Genomic DNA, 10,545 nt, shown 5'->3' with positions numbered 1-10,545 from the left:
TAAATCTGATCCAGTTTGGGAAATACCCGATTACATAGGAGCAAGTAATGCCCACACATGACCCGAATCCATGCCGGTCCCGTCGAGTCGTCTACCAAAGCACGATCGGAATAAAGTAAACTTAGAGCGGCATTTTCGGGAACTTAAAATTTGAAAACCGGAGCGAAGTTGCGTGAGTAGCGTCACACTCCAATTTGCAGAAAAGCCATCAAATTGTCTCTTTTTGCCGATTCCCTCATTTTTAACTTCTCTCTCTCTCTCTCATGGCGCACGGAGGCACCAAGACCGAGATCTCGTTTGCGGGGACTTTCGCTAGCAGCGCTTTCGCCGCGTGCTTCGCCGAGGTATTCTTCTTCTTCACGTCTCTCGTTCTGATCACAGTGTTTGATCGTTTTGTTTCGCGGGTTAAAGTTTGCTACAGTCGTTTTTTGTGTGGAAATGACCCCATGGATGTCATCTGCATGCTGTTTTTAGTGGGAACCGGCTTTTGAATCGCCGGAATCCGACATGTGTACAGGTTTTTCTGGCGAAGCAAAAATGGATGGTTTGGTTGTAATTGCACCGATTTTTTTCCCGACTAAAAAAACATGTTTTTTCATCGAATGGTCGTTTCCCACTAAATTGAGATTGAGTCAAAACAACTTGCATCGTGAGGTTCCAACCAGATTGTACCTTCAATCGACTGTATTAAATATAAACCTTTTAATCACGGGGTTTTTGATTTGATCGATCGTGCGCTTTCTGTTTCTCGATCATTTGGATTAGGTTTTGATGATCTACTTTGCTTGACATTTGTCTTTTTGGAGTTTCGGTTTGGGGTTTCCCCTTTTTGCAGGGTGTATTTGTAATGGATCGTTAATACATCACGATCGTCTTGTGCATCGTCTTCTCTTTTTGTTCTTTTTTAGTTGGATGGATTGGAGATCGTTTGGGTTTCATAGGATCTGTCATTTGATGTGTAATTGAGGAAATGTTTTTGTTCCTTGTCGATTCATTAGTTTGATTGGAAAAAACTGCGCGAAGAAATGATGCAAGCATGGTGTTGTTTGGATGATTAGTTAGTTGATTGATCCTTTTCTCCATTTTCCTTAGTGTTTCTGTGATTTTTCATAAAGCGAAGCGTTTCCGTGAAATTCATTTCGGTTTCTTAGCTAGAGCGGTTGATACAGTTTGTTCTTATGTATATCAAATGAGAATCTTTTTCCAATGCTTCCTTTTTCTCTATCGGAATGAGTATCCTGGACATTCAGAATTTGAGGTCTAATAGCACACACATATTTACTTGCAAAAGCAAATTCCCAAGGAAATCATGTGCATTGAGTGTTCCAATATTACAGGGTTTGATGGATAACCTCTGTGGTGTGTTTTGATGCAGATTTGCACTATCCCTTTAGATACTGCTAAGGTTAGGCTTCAGCTTCAGAAGAATGTGACTTCAGGGGATGTGGTGGCTGTACCCAAGTACAGGGGTATGTTGGGTACAGTGGCCACAATTGCAAGAGAGGAAGGTTTAACTGCTCTGTGGAAAGGCATCGTGCCAGGACTGCACCGTCAGTGCTTGTTTGGAGGGCTGCGGATTGGGCTTTACGAGCCGGTAAGTATATCGATTGTTTTACATTTGGTTTTCATGCAACAAAAAGAAAGTTTTATGTCACTATACTTGTCTGATAAATAGCTAGAGATGTATGGAAGCCTGTCTTCATCTGCTTAAGGATCGTTTACTTATATTGGAAAAAGAAAAAGCTTGTGGTTGTCACGTGAGTCCTTGGGTGGTAAATGTCTAACAAACTGATGAACGAAATTTGCCAATTTTTATGCTTGATCGGTATAAAACAGTTTAAAGTGGTAAAATGCTGCTGAAGAGAATAACAACTGCTTGTAATAAAGTTGTGGGTACAAAATAAATCTAGTAAACTATGTCACAGGGACTCGCCAACTAGGTGCCGCACCCCCACCCCCACCCCCACCCCCACCCCCACCCCCACCCGCACCCGCACCCGCACCCGATGCGGTCAACCTGACCCTGGGTGCAGTCAATGCACCCAGGGTCATTTATGTCCAACTTTTGGACTATATATATATATATATATATATATATATATATATATATATATATATATATATATATATATATATTTGCCGCACCCGCACCCATGTGACATAGCTAGTAAATGACAAAAAAACGTAGATAACACAGATAAGAAGTTATAGCCTTGTTTTCAAGGATGATATGATATGGATGTTTTGTCTCTTATAGGTACAAAATAAATCAAGTAAATGACAAAAACCATATATATCACAGATAAGAAGTTCTAGCCTTGTTTTCAAGGATGATATGATATGGATGTTTTGTCTATTATAGGTGTACTATGCAAATGTTTGAATAAAATGAAATAGGATGCACAACTTTTGGGGGAGTGCTCGTAGCTAAATTTTATGCTTCATATCTGAAGGTTATTGTCTTGCAGACATGTAAAACAGTAAAAGGATAATGCATTGAATCAAAATTCATGTATTATCGAAAAAATTGTTCTTGCAGTCTTAAGTGCAAAAGTGTTGGGAAAAGGTTGCAATCAATGTGAAATAAACATAAGGTTGAAATAATGTAAGTATATTGGTTGTACATAAGTGCAGTGAACTGATTTAATCATTTATTGGAATCAATGAAGTTGTTTACAGTAGACAAAACAGTGTAGTCCATTTTATGGAAAATGGAATTATTAATGCCAGAATTACATCTTTGATGATGATCTATAAGGGCATCAGGAAATGAAATTTGGTCATAAGGTGATTGAAGTTTTATAAGCTATTTTGGGAAATCATAAGATTCGTTAGGCTAAGTTGCTACACATCTTTCTAGGTTATTGATAATAAATTGAACAGAAATGTTAAGAACAAGTCCTAAGATATTTGCAGTATGTATGAAGTTACGAACACACATATCTACATGTGCAATATGTATGTAAACAGACATTCATACATGCAAGCATACATACACATACAAACACAAATGCACACACAGTTAATTTAGTTTGAAAAATACAACCTTGGAAGTTGTTCTTGTTAGCTTGAGTTCATTATCTATGGTAAAGTAATCATAAGCATAGCAAGTGTCTAGAGTTGCAATTTTTTCAAAACGAACCAATTAATCCTTATGAAAATCCACAAACTTTTAGTCAATGACAAATTGCATAGAATAAGTATTTTAAGGTCATTGGTTCCTGTGTAAATTAGTTTTTGTGAAGCTTATTTTAAGAAATAAAATTCTCTCTTGAGTTATAAAAACATCTTGGTTAAAGCTTCGGTTTTAACTTTTTCACCTTTTATCAGCCTTTATGTCTCCACATTTTGCATGTTTGAGCTTCTTTTATGTGTGCTCCCTCATATACACATTTTAAATGGGCTTAACTAATATTAACAATCGCAATCCTGTTAATTTGATGGAGACACTAAAGGTCTGTTATCCTTGCCAGTTATGTAGGGCCTGATAGTGATGTATAGCCTCTTGTTCAATTGACTATGATTAGGCATAATCAATCATAAAGGCGCTGTCAACCAGGTTGACTAGTTTTAGGTCCAACCAGGGTTAGCTCGGGCAAGCCATAAGTTTTCTACTAAACATGGTGTCTATTGGCCAATGTGTAACACATCTGGGACAATTGGTTCCTCCTATAGTTATAAATTGATGTTATATTGTAAATTTTGATCTCATGAATCTAGATTTTAGAGGTGTCATCTTGTGCAACAATGCCTTCTCTGCATGAACATTGCATTGACTGTACACTTATTCTCCCATCACCATTACTTAATTGTATGGTCAGAAGAATAGAAGACGTCTCAAATTAAGGTGGAGGACTGGAGGGCGCTAATGTTCAGAGAGATGCATGCGTATTAGGATAAAGACAATAAATAATATAGAAGTGGGGATTGTTTAGAGATCCTTTTATGCCCTGTTTGGATGAAAAGGGGCAAAACCAGGGGGCATTTGCTTGACATTCAAAACGGTGTTACCGGAACCAATTTTTCCCATAACATTGTTTTGAGGATGTTTGGCTGCCAAATTTTCCAAAATGACATTATCAAAATGTTATTTGGGGACCTAAAAATGAACTTTTGAAAAACAGCTCAAAGCCATTTTTTCAACTGATCGTTTAAAAAATGATCTTATTCTGTTGGGCCGCCCCCTTTTTGCCTTTCTTTCTTCTTGACTGCTCCCCACCATGTATGCCTTCCGCTCAGCCGTGGGCCATGGCAAGCAGCCTTCTCACCTCCCATTGCAACCCGCCACCGCCTACGTACTTCCACTCAGCCTTTTCCTCTACATAGGACTTCACCCTTGTCTCCATGTGCTCCCATACCACCAGCAGCCTGCTGTCTGCCACTGTGCTCACCCCCATCAACCCTTCTCTCATCCACTAGCATCATCCATATGCTGATGATGATCCTTTTGGCGACTTTGATGGCAGAGAAAATGGAGGGGGCGATGGGCATCGGAGTGGAAGCTGACCCTTGTAGTGTACTTGAAGAGGGTGGCAATGCCTTGCTCAAAACGATGCTTCTGAGATGGCTCGATGAGGCCTTCAGCGCACCCATATGAGGTTTAGGGTCACACCATTACTAGGGTTGCCTGCCTGATGGCTTATAAGCTTATAGCCATCGCCCACCAAGGAAACTGAAATGTGGCTCATGGGTGGCCTTTGGAGTCTCCATTGATGGTAGAAATTACAAAGGCGATGGTGGTGGTTTGTGTAGCTAATGCAAAAAGGGGTTTGAATAGAGGTGTTTTTCCAATAAACTTACAAAGTTGTCATCCAAAGTTCCAAACAACTTAAAAATGTCAAAGGGAAAAATTTCTTTCCAAAACATTATTTTTATCTAAAATTCAATTTTTGAAAAAAGATTGTCATAATCATTTCTCGCAAAAGTATAATCCAAACAGGCCCCAGGTTTTTGGCAAACCTGGTTTGCCAAAAACCTGGATTATAAAGGTGTTTGGCAAACAAAAATAATGGTTTTGAAGGTTTTTTGTTTGTAATAATAAAAAAATGAATAATTAACCATTTTCCAGCCACCCATCAGTTGGAAAATGGTTGGGATGGTTCCACCCTTGCCAGATGAAACCATCCTGGCCATTTTCCGGCTGGTGCATGGCAAAAAAATGGCTGCAAAATGCATACTTTTATAAAAAAATTATAAAAACTTGGTCCATCCATTTTTTCCACCACCACCAGCCAGAAAATGGTTGGGATGGTTCCGCCCTTGACAAACGGAACCTTCCCAAACATTTTCCAGTCAGTGAGTGGTAAAAAATGGTTAGCATTTAAGGTTTCTAAAAAAGCATTGTAACCTTTTCCAGACATTTTTCGGCCACCATCCAGCTGAAAAATGGCCAGGTTGGCTTCATCCGTGCTAGATGAAATGATCCAGACCATTTTCTGGTTGGTGGCAAGAAAATGGCCGGACATCAAGATATAAAAAAAATGTTGGAATCTAACCATTTCCAACCGATGGCTGGCCGGACAATGGTCAAAACGGCTCCACCCAGCGAGGGTGGTGCCAGTTTGACCATCTTCCGGCCAATCACTAGCTGGAAATGGCTGGGACCAGAAAGAAGTTGAGGGTGGGACAATCATGGAGAGAGGGGGTGGTGGTGGGATGGAGATCCCCCACCCTGATAAACCAAGTTTTGGAAACTTGGTTAAATGAAAAAACTGGGGTGGGCTAGTTTTATACACACCTGGTTTTGTGTCACCCAAATTGATGCAAAAGAAAACCAAGCTTTTGGCCTAAAAATGCGGTTCCCACCAAAAACCTGATTTGACACCTAAAGTACCATTCGGATGCCACCAAACCAAGTTTTAGGCAAACCTGGTTTTGGGAAAATCTAGGTTTTCAACCCAATTTTGCAAAGCACTCTCACTAGGTACCAGGTTTACTGGGGGAGGGGGCATTCCCCAAGCCCCCACCACCCGCTTTCTCCTCCCTATGTTTTTATTATCGTCCCTCGCTTCAACCTATCCTGGACCATTTCCTGTTGGCTATTAGCGGGAGCAGAGTCAGCGGACTGATACCGCATGACCATTTTCTCACTTGATCACTGGCTGCAAATGTGAATTTTTTTTCATGGGCCAGCCATGGGCTAGGAAATGGTTGGAAAACCATAAAATTTTTTGTTAAATTATATTTTAGTTTGTCTAGCCATTGTCAAGCCAATCATAGGCTGTAAAATGGCTGGTCGATACTGCTTGGCATGGGCGGTACCAATCCACCATTTTGTAGCCAGTTGCTGGCTGAAAAATGGCCAGCCATTATTTTTTTTTCAAATTTTTTGAGTGTTGATAACCCAAAACTAGTTTTTTAGGTTTTGGGTCATCCAAACACTAAAAGTCTGGCTTTTGACAAATCAAGTTTCAGGGTAAAAGTTGATTTTGCCTCTTGTCATCCATACAAGGCCTTAAGGTTTGGAGGATGGATGATCCTGTTTCTACTTTTCTTTTCATGACCGAATCCAACATATGAATAAAATTGGGTTAACCTTAACTGGTCTTTGTTGGGCATCTGTTGGATTTGATTCTTTGCTCTTGTTGTGTGCTAGTGGGTTTCTCACATCATTGATAGACTACAACACAGGGGTACACCATTTTGGGTGTGTGTCCCTGGTGACATGTTGAATGGACACTAACATGTATGACCTTTATTTTAATCTTTTAATAATCTTTTATTACTTTTTAGTATTTTAATAAAAATACATTTTTATTATTAAAACATTAAAAATAGTTGTTTATTGCTTAAAACTTAAAAGAATCATGTCCTGTCCTATTTTCCTAAAACATTTCAAACTTGCGAGTCAAACTCGTGTCATATGTTTGTGTCCATTTATCTTTGTGACATAGTTGGTAGATTCCTTTTTGCTATTTTTAAGTATTAGTTTATCAATTTTGTTTTTCCTACTTGGTGGATGTTTGTTTTTGCCTCATAACCCATTTTGGTCCTTTTTTTTAAATCTTTTTTTATTAAAAAAAGACTTTAGCCATTTGAATTCTTTCCTGTTTTGGATTCCTACTAAAAGAATCTCACCATGAAGTTAACCACTTCCATTCATATTTTAAGAACTTAGATATTTTTTATATTTGAAATTTATTTATTTGTTGCATGCAAATTCTTTGTGTTGTGGTGGATTCTTTGTTTAACAATCATATTTTTGTAGGGCTAAGATCAAATTTTCCAATATTCATGTATATATGTATTTTTTTTTGCTGTACTACATATTGGTGGCATGAAATTATGACATGCTATGTTGATATATTGTGCAGGTCAAAAGCTTTTATGTTGGGAAGGATTTTGTTGGGGATGCCCCTCTGTCTAAGAAAATACTTGCTGCACTTACCACTGGTGAGAGACAAATTTGATTGATTCATTATTCAAAATGGTTAATATTCGAATAGTGGGTATGTATTTTTAGATTGTGAATCGGCACATGTTAGTTGGTTCCAAGTGATGGCCTTTGACATTTTTTGTTTGGCTTCAGACTTGGTTCAAGAGTTTCCAGTGGCTGCCAAGTGTCTTTTCTTTGACTAATTATGGGTTGTTCAAGAACTGCCTAAAATATTTGAGCTTTTCAACAGCGGAAGGATCATATCATCAATGCCTTCTTAGGTCATTGTAGCAATGAAAAGTGCATGTGAAGTCTTGAGCCTATATTATCTTTAATGTTGCACAGTAGAATGAACAACAACTTTAGTAGATTAAAGTTTTCAGGAAATGATTACATCTTCATTTCAAGTGCACCTTGCATTTGAAGATGAGCTGGATGACAATACTATTGTAAGGAATTAAAGGAAATTATACTTGGAAATGTCATCTCTTTACTTATTCATGGGATAAGGTCCTTTACAAGAGGAAAGAGCAAGAACAAGTGAACTCTCTCTCTCTCTCTCTCGGTGGGTTGTTAGAGGAGGGAATTCACCTAACAAGAAGCTTTCCCTAATGGTAGGTGTGGACATTGGGTATTTGTCCTGATAGCCATGCTCAGCCCAGCCCAGCCTAACAAGAACTGGCTAATGCAAATCTGATAGTAATCAGGCCGTTCCTGTTGGGCCCTATTCGGGCTGGGCTGGCCCAGCCAGATGTCCACCCCTACCTAATGGGCCGTTTTACCATTTGAACATCTATACAACCCATTTTGAATTACACTGCCATCTCCTAACCATCTTCTGGTGGTGTAGCATTCTCATTGTGGAAATAGGAGCACAAGTTGAGTTGGAAAGGAATAATCTACATCTAGAATCATGGGAATAAATCCTGATAGAACGTTGTGGTGCTGGATGTCAATATCTTTCAAAGCTGAATCGTCACATTTAAATACAACTTTCCCTAACTTGTGTTCATCTAGCCTTGGAAACCTTGAAGTCAATCAAAATTCTCTTTCACAAACTTCTGTCTTCCTCTCTGCATATATCTCCCCCTTCTCAAGGCAGTGTTCTGTGGATCAGTTTATTGTTTCTTGATCTGTAACACTGCTAAAAAATCATGCAGTTGCCTTGGATGCATGTGCATTTTTGTGGTTATTAGTATGCTCTATAGACTGCAAATCGCCTGTTGACTTTGATCACTTCATAAGCTTGGAGGAAAGTAGAAATAGTAATTCTGCTTAGACTTTAGGTGTATGTTCCGCTACTAAAAATTTTTGGTGTATTTTCAAATAAAAATTGCATAGCATATGAATGTTATCTTTATGCACTTTTAAGTTTAGATCCTTTATATCATAGTCTCTTTGTTGCTTGGATACTGACATGAGCATCAACATCAGACATGGTTAAAAATGTCGGTGGTGATGAGTCTTTAAAAAATTAAACACAGGCACACACACACACACACACACACACACACATATATATATATATATATATATATATATCTGTGTGGGTGTCCGAAACTGGTTAAAAAATTTATAATTTACAAAAGGCAAGAATTTCATTTTTGTTCTCTAATCTTTTTCAATGATCATTGATGACTTATATGAAATATTAACGCATAACTATAGTTAAGTTATCAATAGATTAAGAGAATAAAGAAAATCCTACCTATTTTTTCTGGTGAGTGTCTGAAGAAGGTAGCACATCTGGTGCTTGGGGTGTCGATTGGTGTTTGAGGTTGGGACTATTGGCAATGATAGGATGAGAAGAATTTTTTTTTATAATGTATCCACACTTGTCTAACTTCGAAATGAAGTTTCCATACACCATGACATGATGGTCATGGCTCAAAGAAGAGTGCTGAGCACTTTGGAGTGAAAATTGTGTCTAGGTTGTGTCCTTCAATGTTGATTTTGGAATCGGTGTCCTGACACTGATGTGCTGGACCTATGGAGATGTATGGTTAACATAGATCATTTCTATCATTGAATGAAATGACATGCAAAATTAGAAACATGCAACTAGTGTGGTTTCTGTGTTATTGGTGACCATGTGGGCTAGTTTAGTACTTGAATAATTGCTGGTAGTGGCATAGATGCCTGTTGGTGCTTGTGGAGAGTTTAAGAAGGAACACATGTTATTTATGTGCCATTTTGTTTGCAATTGGAAGAAAAAATGTTTTCTTTATTTTTAACTTTCTTATTTAACTGATAGTTTTTGTCATAAATTGATGAGAAGGAGGCGCAGTCCTCTTGTTTCATTGTCTTGTTATGTTGCTATTCTGTTGATGTTGAATTATGTTCAAATTGGATAACTTCCTGAACCCACAATTTCTTAATACCATTAACTAAACTAAGATGATTTCATTGCAATCTGTAAAACAGGGGCTCTGGCAATCACAGTTGCCAATCCAACAGATCTTGTAAAAGTTCGACTTCAAGCTGAGGGAAAGCTACCCCCGGGGGTGCCACGGCGTTATTCTGGAGCAATGAGTGCGTATGCAACAATTATCAGACAGGTTGTGCTTTTGTTGCTTACTCATTTTTAGTGTTCTTATGGTCTGTTAAATATTAAATATCTTCCAAAACTGCAGGAAGGTTTAGGGGCTTTATGGACTGGACTTGGACCAAACATTGCACGGAATGCTATTATTAATGCAGCTGAACTAGCAAGTTACGATCAAGTAAAACAGGTTAAGTAATCAAATACATTGATTTTCTTAAAATTCTTAGGGTTTTGGTTGTCTTATCCTATAGGATGTTGACTTTTCTTTTCAACGTGCAGACAATTTTGAAGATTCCTGGTTTTTCAGACAATGTTTTCACTCATCTCTTGTCTGGGTTGGGTGCTGGTTTTTTTGCAGTTTGTATTGGTTCACCAGTTGATGTGGTAAGAACCTTTTGTTGTTCTCTTGGTTAAATGTTCATTTTTTGCACATGACAGCATTGTCAGCTGCACAAACTGCGATCTTAATATTACTTGGCATATCATTTTGTTAATCACAGACACAATTTGAGTCAGTGAATTTCCTTCTTATGGTGTTCCAGAAGCGAATCTGTTTCAGAATTTCTATTTTGAGCATTTCTAGGTACATATTTAGAAGTTGGACTTTAAACTTTTTCCCATGATT

At 38.2% G+C, this 10,545-nt stretch overlaps 1 protein-coding gene across 1 annotated transcript in view; it reads left to right on the top strand.

Moving 5' to 3' along the window:
- Positions 1-228: 228 nt before the first annotated feature.
- The window catches only part of LOC149839968 (mitochondrial uncoupling protein 1-like), a 33,110-nt gene continuing 22,793 nt past the window's right edge, over positions 229-10,545 (top strand). Inside the window, exons 1-6 of the mRNA XM_090004293.1 lie at positions 229-344; positions 1,376-1,594; positions 7,314-7,392; positions 9,800-9,933; positions 10,009-10,107; positions 10,200-10,304. Of these exons, the coding sequence (XP_089860419.1) occupies positions 264-344; positions 1,376-1,594; positions 7,314-7,392; positions 9,800-9,933; positions 10,009-10,107; positions 10,200-10,304 (717 nt within the window). The 5' untranslated portion in view covers positions 229-263. The remainder of the gene's footprint in view (positions 345-1,375; positions 1,595-7,313; positions 7,393-9,799; positions 9,934-10,008; positions 10,108-10,199; positions 10,305-10,545) is intronic.

This window comes from Nuphar pumila, chromosome 4, assembly GCF_984573655.1.
Source record: "Nuphar pumila chromosome 4, dmNupPumi1.hap1.1, whole genome shotgun sequence".
Taxonomy (NCBI): domain Eukaryota; kingdom Viridiplantae; phylum Streptophyta; class Magnoliopsida; order Nymphaeales; family Nymphaeaceae; genus Nuphar; species Nuphar pumila.
The sequence above is the reverse complement of the archived record's forward strand: the minus strand, read 5'-3'. Positions and strand labels throughout refer to the sequence as shown.